The sequence below is a fragment of the Alligator mississippiensis genome, chromosome 1, assembly GCF_030867095.1.
Source record: "Alligator mississippiensis isolate rAllMis1 chromosome 1, rAllMis1, whole genome shotgun sequence".
In the NCBI taxonomy this organism is placed as follows: Eukaryota; Metazoa; Chordata; order Crocodylia; family Alligatoridae; genus Alligator; species Alligator mississippiensis.
The window spans coordinates 9,149,894-9,166,617 of NC_081824.1; the positions used below are offsets into that span (position 1 = coordinate 9,149,894).

The 16,724-nt window shown below is 46.7% G+C and overlaps 1 protein-coding gene across 12 annotated transcripts in view; it reads left to right on the forward strand.

Moving 5' to 3' along the window:
- The first annotated feature begins 239 nt into the window (after window positions 1-239).
- PKHD1 (PKHD1 ciliary IPT domain containing fibrocystin/polyductin) overlaps window positions 240-16,724 on the forward strand; it is a 389,637-nt gene continuing 373,152 nt past the window's right edge. For 11 of the 12 annotated variants that reach the window (XR_002091425.2, XM_019491318.2, XM_019491321.2 and 8 more), the window contains exons 1-5: window positions 240-445; window positions 4,744-4,899; window positions 8,628-8,705; window positions 9,347-9,500; window positions 11,564-11,663. Coding sequence is in view for 11 of the 12 variants with exons in the window: in XM_019491318.2 (XP_019346863.2) it covers window positions 4,848-4,899; window positions 8,628-8,705; window positions 9,347-9,500; window positions 11,564-11,663 (384 nt within the window). In the remaining variant the exon portion in view is untranslated. Of the gene's footprint in view, window positions 446-492; window positions 656-4,743; window positions 4,900-8,627; window positions 8,706-9,346; window positions 9,501-11,563; window positions 11,664-16,724 lie in introns of all 12 variants that reach the window. The other variant, XM_019491319.2, reaches the window with a different exon arrangement.

Below are 16,724 nucleotides of genomic sequence, written 5' to 3' on the forward strand. Positions count from 1 at the left end.
AATAAAAGAAATCTGGATCAATTGTCTTCAGGTGGCTATTGCCATGCAATGGGCTGCTCCCAAAAAGAGAAACACTCCAAGTTGCTTTCCCTGCTGCCCTCCCCGGGGTTATTAATAAAAGACTTGGAGCAAAGTGGTTAATAGAAAGCAGCTTATGTTAATAATTAAGCTTGCCCTATGGACAGCCCCAAGCTTTTCCTGTGAAAAGCATCCAGCCTGCTTAAAAAAAAACTAGTTTGGCAAGTTGCAGCAGGACGTGACTTGCTTACCTGCAGAGGGAATGAAGTTAGTGCTTGGAAAAACCTCTGCCCCAAAAGAGCAATAAGAACAAATAGAGCCAAGCTGTGAAGTTTCCACCTGATGAGAGAAGAAAGGTTGTTTGGAAATCAAAGGCACCTGCATGCCTCTCTCCTCTGAGGGGTGGAAAGGAAGCAAATTGGATAAGGTAAGCAATAGCATATATCTATTTAAAAAAATCTTTTGTCTGCCTAGATCAACAGGAGCAAATGTGATAGACTCTGACGAGCAGAGATCGTAGTTGTGTTGTGAACTGCAAGGAGGATACATCAAACAGTTGTATTACAAAGCAGCAGCACTCATCACGCAAAGAACAGAAGTCAAATAGCCTGTGGTCTTCATACATTATCATATTCAAGTGAGTTCATCCATCTATTAGAACAGGAGAGCTGGTGTGAGGGAGAAAGAAAAGAATATATACTATTGAATGTTTCTATATTTATATTAGGAGAACCTGGATTTGATTTCCTGCTGTTTAGCTACTATGCCTGGCTGCAGAACTCATGATTTTTATTCAGTTCAAGGCTACAGACTATCAGTGCTACGATGTACCAAGTCACTTGCCTTTCTGGGCCACAGTTTCTGCATCTTTAATATCACAGGCCACAAAACTCATCTGCTTCAAGCAAGGGTGTTGCCAGTCCCAACTAGTGGACTAAGGCAAGTGGATGAAATGCTCTCTAGAAACACAGGCCTTATTGAGGGCAGGTTATTGGTAGTTATGCATTACAACCCGATTGAAACGATGCATTTTGGTCTGCCTGATTTTAATGATCCACTGGCAAGTGCAGCTGAAATGGGTGTTTTGGTGTCATAGGTTTTAAATGTCTATAATGTGCCTGGCTCTGCCATAGCTGGCTGCATCTTGCCTTCATATTAGTCAATATTGATGCCTTCCTTGCCATCCCCTTATGGCAGGGGTGTCAAACAGGGCCCATGGGCTGGATCTGGCCCATAGAGCCCCATAATGTGTTGCCTGGTCCTGCCCCCTTTGCAGTGCCCGGGGACTGCATCTTTGGTGGGGATTGCTCAGGCAGAGTCCTTGGTTGTACTGTAAGTGGTGCTCCCTTGGGCTTGGTCCTGGACCGGAGGTCTTGGATCAGGTATATGGATGGGTGAGTGGGTAGGGGGGAGTAGGAAGGTGTCGGTGGCCTTGATCCCACCCATGCAACAGCCCCATGCTGCTCTTCTGGCCTGCAAGGCCAGTAGAGTTTGACACCCCTGCCTTATGGAAACCTAGGCTGGTCTAACTTTGTCAGACACCTCTAGCTGGCCTTGTCCCTCTGTTACCCAGTCTCATAAGAGAGCATCAGTTCTGAAACCTGCACAGGCTCCTGAGGTCTTTTGATTTCCTGTATTTTGGGCCTTTCTCTTGATTGGTGTAGTCTCTCAGTAGCTCTCAGGGGCAGGATCCCTGGGAAGCCAGTCTGAGGAGGACTGAGGAACTGGCTGTACTTCAAAGAAGCCTGACTGAGAGTGCAGGAACAAACCATCCCAATGTGCAAGTGTGGCAGAAGACCAGCTTGGCTTAGCAGGGAACTCTTCAGTAAACTAAATCACAAAAAAGAGGCTTATAAGAAGTGGAAACTTGGACAAATAAGTAGGGAAGAATATAAGAGCATTGCTTGGGCATTCAGGGATGAAACAAGGAAGGCCAAAGTGCAATTGGAGTTGCAGCTATCCAGGGAAATGAAGGGTAACAAGAAGCATTTCTACAAGTATGTCGGTAGCAAGATGAGAATCAGGAAAAGTGTAGGTCCCTTACTCAATGCGGGAGGCAACCTTGTGACAGAGGATGCAGAAAAGGCTGATGCCTTTTTCATCTCAGTCTTTACAGGCAAGGTCAGCTCCCAGACTACTGCACCAGGCAGCACAGTTTGGGGAGGAGGTGAGCAGGCAACAGTGCTGAAAGAACAGGTTAGGCAGTATTTAGAAAAGCTGGATGTGTACAAGTCCATGGGCTCGATGAGATGCGCCCTAGGGTGCTGAGGGACTTGGCTGATATGATTGCAGAGTCATTGGCCATCATCCTTGGAAACTCATGGTGATTGGGACAGGTCCTGGATAATTGGAAAAGGGTAAATACAGTGCCCATATTTAAGAAAGGGAAAAAGGAGGATCCAGAGAACTACAGACCAGTCAGCCACACTTCAGTCCCTGGAAAAATCATGGATCAGGTCCTCCAGGAATCCATTTATAAGCACTTGGAAGAGAAGAAGGTGATTAGGAACAGTCATGGCCAAGGGCAAGTCATGCTTGACCAACCTCATTGCCTTCTGTGACAAGATGACTGGCTCTGTGGATGCGGGGAGACCTGTGGATGTGGTGTAACTTGACTTCAGCAAGGCTTTTGATCTGGTCTCCCACAGCATTCTCCCAGGCAGGCCAAAGAAGTACAGGTTGGATGAATGGACTGTAAGATGGATGGAAAACTGGCTGAAGCATTGGGCTCAGAGGGTAATAATCAATGGCTTGATGTCTAGTTGGCAGCCGGTATCAAGTGGAGTGCCCCAGGGATCAGTCCTGGGGATGGTTTTGTTCAATGTCTTCATCAACTACCTGGAAGATGGCATAGAGTGCACCCTCAGGAAGTTTACAGATGACACCAAGTTGTGGGGAGTCATAGACATGCTGGAGAGCAGGGCTAGGATTCAGAGTGGCTTAGACAAATTGGATGATTGGGCCAAAAGAAATCTCATGAGGTTCAACAAGGACAAATGCAAAGTTGTGCACTTAGGAAGGAACAGTCCTATACACCAGGACAAGCGGGGGGTGACTGGCTGGGCAGTAGGTCTGCAGAAAAGGACTTGGGGGTTATAGGGGACAATGAGCTGAATATGAGCCAGCAGTGTGCCCTTGTTGCAAAGAAGGCTAATGGCATCCTGGGCTGCATTGGAAGGAGTGCTGCCAGGAGGTCAAGGGAAGTGATTATTCCTGTCTATTCAGCACTGGTGAGGCCACATTTGGAGTAATGTGTTCTGTTTTGGGTGCCCCAATACAGCAAGGATGTGGACAAATTGGAGAGAGTCCAGGGAAGGGCAACAAAAATGATTTGGGGGCCGGGGGGACATGACTTGTAAGGAAAGACTGGGGGAACTGGGCTTATTTAGTCTAGAGAAGAGAAGACCGAGGGGGATTGAATAGCAGCCTTCACCTCCCTGCAGGGGGGGTTGCAAAGAGGATGGAGCTGGACTGTTCTCGGTGGTGGCAGATGACAGAGCAAGGAGCAATGGGCTCAAGTGGCAGCAAGGGGAGTTTAGGTTAGATATCAGGAAGAATTTTCTCCCTAGAAAAGTAGTAAAAGAGTGGAGCAGGTTACCCAGAGAGGTGGTGGAGTCTCCATCCTTGGAGGTTTTTAAGACCCAGCTAGACAGAAAGCTCAGAAAAGGGGGAAGAAAAGGAAGAGAGGGGAGTTTCCAGACATGGGGACAATTCTTCCTCTCCCTCTCCTCTACCTGAGTTTCCCTTTTTCCTATCTGCAAATTCCTTCTCCCTTGGAGGAGATATCACTCTTCAACAGCCCCTAGCAGCTTCTCTCCCTCCCCAAACCAGCTCACCTTATATCCCCCTGCATAACATCACCCTGACTTGTCCAGGCAGGGACACACTCCAGTCTTTCTGCCAACCAATCTGCCTGAAAAGTCTTTGCTCTCCCTGGCCAGTCACCAGATAGATGTTGTCTCTTAGGTTCTTGGTTTTACAATTCGCTCCCCCATTTGACCTTAAAGAGCTACACTCTCAAGCACACTACAAAGCTCATCTCTTTTTCCAAAGCAATTGGAAATAGGAATTAAATGGAGTAGGGGATCGTAAGGGGATTTGAATTTTTGAATTAAATGGAGTAGGGGATCCTAAGGGGATTTGAGTTTTTGAGTTAGCAGGGGTGGTCTCAACTGAAATGGCCTACTGAATGTTAGCTACATCTGGGGGTTGCTTTAAAGTAAATCAGTAGTACCAAGTACATATGGACCAGTGCTTCTACGTCCCGTCAGGCAGTGGTTCCTAAACTTTCTGGACTGACGGACCACAGTTAGCCCTCAAAATTCCTCCCAGGCTACCTTTCAACCTTATCATCAAATATCTAATTGAAAAGGGTGTATTGCAAACCTCCCTCCCGCTCGATGTTTAACTATGTGTAAATCTCATGAAAGCTTGGCTCCAAGCTGTGGCTGCCAGATGCATGAAAGTCTGTTCTTGAGCTCCATTGAAAAGCTGGAAGGAATGAAGCTTCATGTCCTATTACCAACTCTTTTTTTCCCCTCTCCTTTTTTTTTATTATCTTTTATATTGTGAATGAGATGAAATAAATCCCTCTCCCAGGCCCTTCTTGGTTGCAGGCAACAGTCCTTCCTAGGCAGCAGGACAATGACTGCGAGCACTGTTCTCTGCCCTAGAGGCTTGTCATATGAATAATGAATTCAGAGCTGGTTCTTTTTCATGTTCCAGGGAAGTCCGAAGATACCAAAGGCAAGTGCTGTAACTCCAAAAAGTGTGAGTGATCTGACAATCTTGGGAAAAACCTCTCATGAAATTGAAGTCAGAGCCTGGAGATGAATGCTTTGATACCATTCTTTTTGAATGTGGAGCTGCTGCTCTTAACAGGTGAGTGTTATGGGGCAGCTGGCCTCAAAATTATCATCCACAAGGCTAGCAGAACAAAAAAACCCAACCCCTCCATACCACTATGATAGGCAAGAGATCATTGAAATTCTAGGAGCAGCTTTGCAAGAGGCCTGCAAGTTAAATGCTACAGTTCACTAGTGTCACTAAGCTGATTTTTATGCAGTCTAGTTGCTAGTATTATTGGCATGGTAGCCCAGTTCTGTTTCTGTAACCGGTGGGTAGATGATTAGCTTCATGCTCTATCTCTCTATAATTTCCATATTCATTTCATGCTTGCTCATACTAACTGGTTTCCATTTGATAGCCATGTGGGAGTCTGTGTGGACATCCAGGGTATATGCCCCAAATAGGTGCAGTACTAGCAACTGGCAGCTCTATTGAAGGCTGCAGGAAGGGTTTTGTTAACATATCGCTGCAAAAGCTGGAGAGCTATCGAAACATGAGGCTGGAAACTAGATGGCTTCTGCAAAAAAATGCCTGTAACAGAATCTGGGCATTGGATGGCAACATTTCACCAACGAAGAAATCATTCCTACTTCCTATGATCCTATGATTAACTGGCAGGTTGTCTTCCCGAAATCATAGAATCATAGAAGTCGGGTGGGAAGGGACCTTGTAGATCTTCAAGTCCAACCCCCTGCCTGGGCAGGAGGAAAACTGGGCTCAAGTGACCCCAGCCAGGTAGGCATCAAGCCTCTTCTTAAAGACCCTCAGGGTAGGAGCCAGCACCACTTCCCTTGGAAGTTGGTTCCAGATCCTAGCTGCCCTAACTGTGAAGTAGTTCTTATGGATGTCTAATCTAAACCTACTCTCCAACAACTTGTGGCCGTTATTCCTTGTTATCCCGGGGGGTGCTAGGGGAAACAAAGTCTCCCCCAAACCCTTCTGGTCCCCCCTAATGAGTTTATAGATGGTCACCAGGTCCCCCCTCAGCCTTCTTTTGTGCAGGCTGAACAGGTTCAGGTCCCGTAACCTCTCATTGTAGAGTCTGCCCTGCTGTCCCCGGATCATGCGGGTGGCCCTCCTCTGGACCCTCTCAATGTTGTCCAGATCTCTCTTGAAGTGGGGTGTCCAGAACTGGACACAGTACTCCAGCTGCGGCCTGACCAGTGTTGCGTAGAGGGGGAGCATCACCTCCTTGGCCCTACTTGAGATGCACCTGTGGATGCACTACAAGGTCCGGTTAGCCCTGCCGACCGTGACCTCACATTGTCGGCCCATGTTCATCTTGGAATCAATGATGACTCCAAGATCCCTTTCTGCCTCCGTGCTCTCAAGAAGGGAGTTTCCCATCTTATAAGTGTGCTGCTGGTTACTACTGCCCACGTGCAGCACCCTGCACTTGTCCGTATTGAAACGCATGCTGTTTTTGTTAGCCCACCCCTGCAACCTATCCAGGTCTTGCTGCAGTCTTTCCCTCTCTGCTAGCGTGCCCACCTCACCCCAAATTTTGGTATCATCAGCAAATTTGAACAGGTTGCTTTTCACCCCATCGTCCAAATCACTGATAAAGAAATTGAACAGTGTGGGCGGGCCCAAGGACTGAGCCCTGGGGGACTCCGCTGCCCACTTCCCCCCAGGTTGAATATGACCCGTCCACCACCACCCTCTGAGTGCGACCCTTCAGCCAGTTTGCAATCCATCTGACCATGTAGGCATCGATGCCACAGTCGCCTAGTTTTTTAATGAGGATGGGGTGGGAGACAGTGTCAAAGGCTTTGCTGAAGTCCAGAAAGACTACATCCACGGCGACATCTGCATCCAATGCTTTTGTGACCTGATCGTAAAAGGCAATCAGGTTGGTCTGACATGACCTGCCCCTAATGAAACCATGCTGCTTGCCCTTGAGCATCATCCCCCATGCCGGCCCATCACAGATGTGCTCCTTGATGATCTTCTCAAAGAGTTTCCCCAGGATTGAGGTAAGATTGACGGGCCTATAGTTGCCTGGAAATGTGTGGGACATTTGGGCCACATGCTCTTGTGGATGCCCAGTGAAAATCTCTCAGTCGAACCTTTAGCAGGGAGGGCAGAGCACGGAGTCTCAATAAGGCTGTGCAGATGTAAGTAGCAGCAAACGACAGTGAAGAAGGGAAAAGAACAACTTCCCCCCTGAACATTATATACTTTTACCAACACTGTTTCAGGAAGTATATGATGTGATATAATGTACTTAGGATACAGCTCTTTCTTTCCATGGTTAGGTCTGTAATCCATACTGAAGACAGACCACTGGCAGTGTCCAGTAGACTGATCTCCTCACCCTGATATGCCAACACAGCAACACCTGGCAGTGATTTTGTACTGTAGGAAATGACTATTTCCCCATCGTTTTTAGTTCAAATGTCAGCTTAGGACAGTAGCAGATGGAAGTTATTGTCAATAGCTGGCTTTGTCCTGTGATATGGGTAAAATGTGTTTGTGCCCTCGTCTACTTCCTAACAGAAAAATATCTACCTCTCTGGACCACTGTGAGCTGTAGAAATGTTGATCGGCTTAGTGGTAGTTTGCAGTCATATCTTCAATTTAAGTGGCACATCTGCAGGGAGTGGCCACAATTTAACAGAACAAGAGCTGGGTTATGCAGATCAGAGATAATCCTGCACTGGAGTGGCGTTACTTTGAGCAGCATAACGAGTACTTTAAGTCACTTAAATGTGTTAACATGTGGATAATCTAGGGGCTAAGAGATGCCCAAAATTAATGTGTAACAAGGCCCACCCAAACCATCGGTTTGCCTCCTTCTTTGGTCAATGGATTCGCCAGTGGGTGTCTGTTGGAATAGGGAATCCATTACCTTCTCGGGTGTCCCTGCCAGTTCCTTGCTCATTGGCATGGTGATGCTGGTACTGTCTCTTTTGTGGATAACCTATGGACTTCCTTTTCCGGGACCTTCTGGTCCCCCACATTGGGATTCACTTAAATAAGAGTCAACACATCTGGCTGATGTGGAACAAACCTCCTTTACCCTCATTAAGCAGGACCAATTTGCATCTGGTTTAGTCTGGTCTAGCATCTCATGGGTGTACCTCCTGTCTGCTCTATACCTTGAACACAGCACATTACAACTTCAAAAGTACCACCACGGGAGCCAAGCAAGAAATCCAAAAAGGCTGTAACACTCATTCAGAACAGGGTGAAATGCAATGGAGAGCTGCAGGTTTTCTAATAGTGTCAATCAAAAGCCAAGAAGCCAATAGCTTCGTGAAGAAAGATGTGGGACTGGCATTGAGCTTCCAGTAGATGTCATAATTGGTATGGGATTTGGCCTGCTTTTCCTACTACCAAAGTGCTGGAGAAGTGCCAGATGAATGTTACTTTAAGTCTCTGGCTCAATTCTGGCCATGTTTCTTTAGTGCCATATAAGAGGGAGGGCAAGGAGAGACTTGCAAAGTCAGCAAAGAAGTCAGAGTTGCCAAGGGAGGGGTGCTGTGGTTGGTTTCCAAAAGAGGGTTGCTGCTCAACCAGAGTACTGGGAGACCTCTGAAGCAGAAGATGGACACCAGGCAAAGAGTAGACAAGGCTGAGGGACCAGAGTAGTGAAGGCTGAATACAGACCATGGGCAGGAACACAGTGTAAAAATATCCCTCTAAATGTCTCCCACATGGATGAGTGTAACAAGTGTGTCCATTATCATTGTAAAGATATTGGATAATTGGTTCTGCTGTTTGCATTTCATGCTGAAGTAGCTGGGTTATTTTTGCAGTGACTTCTGCAAAAGTATTCATTGACCCCAGGGAAGGCAGCATTGCTGGAGGAACATGGATTACCCTGAGATTGGATGGTGAGTTTCCAGTGGCTTTTAATGACTGTTGGAAATCTTGGGATACAGCGCCTAAGACTTGCTAACAATAAATCCTTAATGAGGGTTAGAAATCCCCAACATTATGACATGAGCTTTTTGTCATCTTTTCACTTGACTCCAGTAGCTGGGGCTTTAAGAACACTACTAATTAACATTTGACTTGAGATAACATCCAAAAAATTGGCAACAGAATCACCCACCTAGTCCACAATTGTTAATGCTGGCCACTGAAAACTAGGTGCCTCCATAGATGGTCTGACTTCTCTGTGTTTCTGAGCAGTGGCTCAAATGGTCCCACTGCATCCAGGAGAAACCTGGCCATTTACTGATGCCCAAATACCTAGTTAGCTGCTTGATTTTAGTGCCCGAGTTGAAATACTTTGGTGTTGCTATTCATCATCGTGCAACATATCCAACAAGTGTGTGGAAATCCCACCGTTTTTTCATTTCATCCCAAACGTGAAAGAAATATCCCCATGCTTGACTGAAAGTCCCAATCAGGGATTTTAGTTTAGTACTGCTAGACAAAATTTTAATCATGCCCCATATGGAGTTTAACAGCTATGCTGCTGTCAGAGTATAAAACGCTCCCATACTTACCAAAGGTTTCTTGCTAATAGATTGCTTAGGTTTGACATCTGGCCAGCTCGGTCTCTGGTACTCGACCAATGGGTCTCCGTCGGAAGTGTCCCTGGTAAATCCAACTCTTCCTAGAGTTGTGTGTGATGTCCACCCTCTGCATTTTGATGTATCCACCATAAGATGCAAAACAAGGTAAATTATGTAAAAGATTCAGAAAAGACTTTCTTGCCTGCGTATGCTATTTCTTATGCTTTATTTTTTATCATAAAGGGCTACTTGAATCCGTAGCGTAAAAGGCCTAATGAAATCCAATGCCTCGAAAGGCATCAAAACCGAAAATAAGGCGTAACTTTTAAATGTTGTGTGAAATTACTAATGGAAGAGCTTGCCAAGTGGTGCATGCATACTCACTGGTTGTCTTTCTTACAGGGATGATGTTACTCAGCCATGAGTTTTTGGTTTTAATAGCATGTATGCATGCAATAAAAAAAGAGTAATTCTTCCTCCTGGAGGAATGAACGAGTGAAACTCTCAGGCCTGTATCATGCAGGAGGACATGAAGGTCCCACCTAGCTTTTAAAGGTGTTAATCCTAGTGAATACTTCAGTATCCCTTCACGTAGGGCAGGGTGGCCAACCTCCAGCATGTGTGCCACAAGTGTTACAGGCAACCTCTGTGCATAGAAGACAGCAGACCAGGGAGGGGGCAGGCACTACAGCTGCAAATTGGGTAGAGAACAAAAAGCAGAGAAGTAGATCAGGTGAGGAGCACAGGGCAGGGAAGAGAAAGCTGAGCAAAAGATGGTCAGGGAAAGGAGGGTGGTACACAGGGAGAGCATGTGGCTGATTTGCAGCATGCCTAATGAAAAGGGTGGCCCTCATTGACATAGGGCGTAGGGTTATTAAGCAAGGCTCAGAGAGAGTTTTGTGAACAACGATGCCTGTGCTTTACAAAGGTAATAAGAGAATTCATTGTTAAGGGGACGCGGTGCTCAGCGTTACTTGGATTTTGCATTGAAATCTACCCCAGGCTGGTCGACTCCACTTTTGTCCCCAGAGGTGGTCCCTTCAGGTCAGATTTGGGGCATGTTGGCTGGTGAACAAAAGCTTGCACTGCCACTGCCCGCATGGTTACTGTCCTGTGGCTGCACCTTACCCACCAAAATGTCACGCTGGTTGGCACGCTCTCCTAGGAGCGATGCTCACAATCTGGGGTTTCAAGTAAAACGACCCATTTACTCATTGGCTGTTATCCCCGTCTCCCATTCAGCTCTTCATTAATGCCAGTTATCTCCCGAGCTCAGTCTTTATTTGGCCTCGTCCCTCTCCTGAAGAAAAAACAATGATGTTCCAGTAGAGGGGTTCTGCCTCGGGCAAAAGAGATGGGCTATCCCACCATCCTTCACGGGGCCCAGGACACGATTTTGAGTCCTCTGCTTTTGTTGTATGCCTCATGCCTCCCTCTCAAACCCTGCTTCTTGCTTTCTTTTTTCTGCTTTGTGGACGTGTCAGCTGTTTCGAGGCCTCTACCATTTTGTCTGGTTGAGCTCTTGTCTCTCTACTGTGCTCAGGTGGGTTATCCACTGAGGTCTCAGTCTAGGGTGTTTGATCCCATCTCATAATCCTTACAACCCCCCTCGGACAGAGGGCAAACAAAGAATTTGAACACATCCTTAGAGGCCCAGACCTGTTGGCTAACCACTGGACTATTTTTTTTTTTCCTCCCATCATACAATATCTTCCAAGAATACTGCTCATTTGTGAATTGATTCGGCTGGGCTTTGCTGAGAATCAGTGTTAAAAGTACCCAATTAATCCCAGGTCCAAGCAACTCCTACTCCTACAAAGGAGGAGAAGTTTCTCTTGGAAGTGGGCATCAGCTCTTCTGGTGTAACTGTTAGTGCTGCATGCATCTGTAGCGGGGCAAATAAGCTAAATCAATATAAACATATGCTGAATGAAACAGGGTAAATGTTGCAATGGTTTTGCTAAGCTTGTATTGCAACACCCTCCCCCCCCCCTTGGTTTTCACTTTCATTTACTTGCACTTTCTCGGCAGTTTGCTTTACTTCCAGTGGAGTGCATATGCCTATGTATGTGGGGGATTATTCTCATTTTGTGTATCAATTTATAAACCTGACTAAATCAGTAGAAGAGTGGGCTCTAATTTTTATTAAAATCCCTTCAAAGCTACAATGAATTTTGCCTGGGAAGGATCTGGCCTGTGTGTTAAAGCCTGATCTGTTTCTTTTTAAGGTCCTTGCTGCAAGAGGGAGTGTACCATCCAGAAGTGACTTCTAATGGGCAGGTGATAAGCACCTCGGGTAGGATGACTGGGGACAACTGCACTTTTAAGGTGAACACCGACTAATAATGTGAAATGCATAAGGATAATTGATGGTGGGTGCAGTATAACAGACTGGTACCAACCAGACATGCATTGTTTGAGTCTCAGGGGAGGTATTCAGAAAGTGCCTTCTCTGGGCAGGTATGGGGGTGCCATCTAATCCCAGACGAGATGACCTAGAAGGTTCTTATAGCCGTGGTTACATCAAAATGACGGTCCCAGTAAACCCCTTTTTGCACTTTTAAGGCATACAGGGCAAAACACTAATATTACAATTATGATGAGAAGCCTGAATGTCTTAAATTTGGTGCAAACACATGGCCAGAATCAGCCCCTAATAGCAATTTATAGTTTGAAGGTAGAAGGAAGGGGAAATAAAGAGGTCAGAGGACTTCTCTAAGGCCATCCAATACTGCAGAGCAGGACCTAGTGATTACAGTAGACCAGAAGCATGTGAGTCATAAGGGCGCTCTTGTTACAAGCCAACAGCGCCCTGGGTTGTATTAACGGGGGTCTCACTTGCAAATCAAGTGAATTGATTCTGCCACTCCATCCAGTACTGGTGAGGCCTCACCTGGAGCACTGTGTCCAGTTTTGGGCCCTGTACTTCAAGAAGGATGTGGACAGATTGGAAAGGGTCCAGCACAGAGCAACAAGAATGACTGGAGGTTTGGGCAGCATGCCTTATGAGGAAAGGCTGGAAGAATTAGCATGTGTTTAATTTGTAGAAGAGAAGACTGAGGCAGGGGATTTGATAACAGTCTTCAAATATCTGAAGGGAGATGGGCTTTTCTGTGTGGCCATAGGGGACAGGACTAGGAGCAAGGGCCTCAAGCTTCAGCAGGGGGAAATGAGTTTGGAGATTAGGAGGAACTTTCTAACTTTGAGTGTGATCAAGCATTGGAAAACAGGTTACCTAGAGCAGTTGTGGCATCGCCGTCCTTGGAAGTTTTCAAAAGCAGGTTAGGCAGACACTTGGCTGGGACGGTTTAGTCAGGGATGATCCTGCCTTGAGAAAGGGGCTGGGTTAAATCATCTTGCAAGTGCCTTTCTAGCCCTACTTTCCTATGATCCAGCAGATCAGTGGCATAAACTATATTTGACTCCAAATTTCCTGAATCCCAAATGAACACATTACCTCCTAGATTATGTTGCTTTCAACTGAGCATGCTCAGAAGAGTGCATGGGGCACACTAGCACCCCAGCGCATGATATACCAGTATGGCAGCTCAGCATTGAAAGGGTTGGACTCCTTGCGATGTCTCCGGGGCATCCTGAGCCTCATCCATCTGACAGCCGATTGCAAACCCAGGGAGATCATCCCATCTTTTGCATTGCTTTTCAGCACTCTGTGATTTTGGCTTGGTTGCAAATGCTGTCGGAAAAGCTGTACTTGTCTTCTCACGTGTGAATGACTACAAGGAATGTGGAGAAAGATGCAGGATGCTGCAAAGTTTCTTTTTGCAAACTATGTGTGACTATAGACATGCTAATGCAAGCAGGATCCTGGTAGTTGAGACAGCTGGGGTCTGTTCCCACCTCTGCTGCTGAATGACTTTGGGATCTTGCCACTGTCCTTTACCCACGTTGGACAAATTCTGTTTTTCCCATGGTTTTTTATCCAATGCGAAATTCAAAAACAGCAAGGTAGGTGCCCGGACATGGGCATGCCCCCTGCTTTGTTTTCTAGAGCAGTTCCCTTCTCACCCAGCTACAGTGACACTAGAGGAATAGGGTCTGTGCCCCGGGTGGCATTTGCAGCAGAAGGGCAACAGTGATAGGGGCTGGTCCAGTCCCTCCAACAGCAGAGGCTACCACTCTTGCACTCCTCCGAAAGTGGGCACCTGGATCTAGTGCCCTGATCACCCACCCTTTCTTACACCACAGATGTTGGGAACAGAGGGTACTTTTAGCCCCACATAGTCCATGCTCTACCAAGCTCTTGGCCCTACCTAGTTCAAGTGGTTAGGGCACTTTGTAAGGAAGTCAAATATGTGGGCTTAAAGGTTGTTGTCTGAGGCAGGGCTGGAAAGCTGTCTTTCCTGCTTCCCAGACGAATGCATTCACCTTTAGGCTATTGAGCTAAAAGATGAAATGTCTCTTTGCATTGGTGTCTACCAGATGCTAAAGTTTGCAAGACTTGCACAGAACGGATGTGCTGCTCCATGCATATTGGGGGTTGGACAGCAACTTAGCCACATCAGGTTGCTCTGAGCACGAAGTCAGCCCAACCTAGACCCATGGGTGGCATCCGATGTTAAATCTGTGTAGGTGGCACTTAGTGCCACTTCTGCGTCTAGGAGACAGAACAGAACTGGGCCAGGGCTTAGACATCCAAGTGCAGCTCCGATGCATAATAGGCAAAGTCGAATTTTGTCCTTTTCCCCCTTTCAGTTCCCGTTCTGAAGAATAAGAATAATTGCTCTATGCTCCTATTCTTTTAAACCCTCCAGCTTTATTTTGTTCCCATTAATATTGGGTGAATTCAAAGGGTGCAGGACAAGGTTTATAAAAACAGTTTTGATTTCTAGTGCAGGATAATCGTTTCCCCTTAAGTCGAGATCAAGTGGCATTTGCACAGCAGAATCCCCCACCGTAATGGTTTGCCAATGATCACCTGTGATCGGAAGTTATGCCTCGCTTTTGTGTGAGCTCCCTTTCCAGCACCGTGCGGCAGAGTCCAGTGTTTCAGTAAATTGCACATGAAAGCGTGCGAGTCGCCGGGTGGTTCAGTTCGCTTGGAGCGCTGATGAAAAATCACCAGGGGATGCCATTAATGAGACACGTGCCAAGCTAAATAAAACACAGCGCATCTCTTTGTTTTGGGACTGCAATCCGTGAGCCAGGAGTATTAAAAATTAATTTTGCCTCGCCTCTCGGTTGCAAACACCCGCTGCAGGCTGCAACAAGTCTGAACAGCTCGTGGACAGCTTTCCTGGCAGCTGGTGGCCACGGCTATACCACTGCTTTTGGCTGCGTCCTCCGGCCAGCCCCACCCCGGCGTGTTGTGCCGAGCTGACCTCGCTGCTCCATGATGATCAGCTTGAGGGAAACTCAATGCTGCTCATCATTAATATTTTAGGCTGCTGTCTCCAGTGGGCTAGAAAGGCAAAGGCCAGCGTGTGTGAGAAAGTGCAAATCATTGCAGTGCTGCATCAATGCTGTGAAGTCTGTTTTTAGACTAGCCAGGGGGGTTATCCACACTGTCTACTACCAAGAGAGCCTAAGAGCAGGATAAGGGTCAGAGAGGAGGACGGAGAGGTGCATAGGATCTGAGGGAGGGCTAGTGGAAGTGGAGAGAGGGATCAGGAGAAGCCTGCTTATTTTTTTTGTAAATTTGGCCCTTATCGGTGCATAGAAGTGTCCGGTAGACTCATGCACAAATGCATAGAAGTGTCTGGTAGATTCACAAATGCATGTAGACTCACAAACTTAAACCAGTGGACTTCAATCTTAGAGTTATGGGCCAGGTTGCTCCCACCCCCCTCACCCTCCAGGGAGCCACCCCTCCTCAGGTGATGGGGAAGACAGATGACTGCCAATGTCTGAAGGAGCATGGCGGAAAGGAGAGAGGAATGGAGCCTACCTCTGTCTGCAAAGGGTATCAGAGGTGCAGCACAGGGCAAGGAAGGGGGCATGTGGGGCCAACCTGCTTGCTGTTGATCCCCTGTGCTGTGGGTCAAATCCAGTCCTGGGTAAGCCTTAGAGCAGGGGGTAGGGACCAGAACCTGCATTCCCTGGCCAATCTGGTAGTCCTAACTTACAGAGTCAGGTTCACCTCCTATTTAAGATGCCTAGTTTGCCAGTCCAGAATTTGCCCTGGGTGCCTACCTGCATCCCTGGACAGCCAAAAACTTATGTGACTTGCAAATCTGGCCCTTGGTGCTTACACGGTGCATGCAGCTTTTCATTTGGAGATTTCAGCATCCTCCACCAAGAGGGATAATCACCATTAACCCAGCTTCACAGATGGGGAAACTAAGGTAGAGAGTGATTTTGCCCAATATCACCCTCCTGGCCTTATGCGGAGGTCAGGGCTCCCTACTCCTAGCTTTTTGCCCTAGCCTCAGCATGCCAGTAACATAATGCTGTACCTCTCTACAATGCTTTGACCCCTGATGAAAAAACAGGACCTCACACATTATCCAGTATTAGGAATGGAGCATCCTCATTAAAATCAAAAGTACCATGGAGTTTTTGATATGCAGAATGTACTGGTCTCACCAGACCTGTTCTCCTCATGTAGTATCCTGCCTCCAGCATGGGGCAATACCCAAAAGTTTGGAGGGAGTTAAAAATTCTCACTGAAAGAAATTTAATACTGCCAAAAAATATTCTGCTGCTATCATCTTTCAGCAAACTCTGGGAACCAGATCCCCACCCAGGGACAGGTTAAGCAATGGCAGTTGCTGCTGCTGAGGCTCTGGCCCTCTATTTAGTTTGTCTTTGCTTGTCCCAAAAACCTGAGAATCGATGAGAGAGGGAGTGAATTGGAGGAAAATCTTGTTGGAAGAAATTAGCTTTGGGAGCATCTACATGAGAAGCCTGATTGCACAGAAAGTTAGTCCACAGTTAAGGTGCAGTAGTTTAATTTACTCCAGTGAAGGTACAATAGACTAATTTACTGCACTGCCAGATAGTCCTGTCAGATACAAGTGATATCCGGCAGTGCAGTAAATTACTGTTCTTAAATGCATGTGTAGATGGTGAAATTGGGATTAGTTTACTCTAGCTCAACTTGAGCCAGAGTATATTCAGTTGCATTGATTGCACATGTAGATATGCCCTCTGTGTAGTGAACTGCACCCAGAGTGCCATACCTGTCACTCTACAAATACCACCAATATTCCCGGAACATCACAATTTTGGACCGAAATGCAAGTATTCACACTAGAAGGGTGGGGCCAAGGGTATATCTGCCTGCAGTGTGGAGATCCTTAAGCTAATTTTAAATGAGCTGCCACAGGTACCAGAAGTAGTTTAGTTGCAAGAGTATGGAGCCTAGTGTGGGGTAAGTTATCCAGCATCTTGGCTAGCTTTGGTACTGTGTTTAAAGCTTGCTTGGGTATT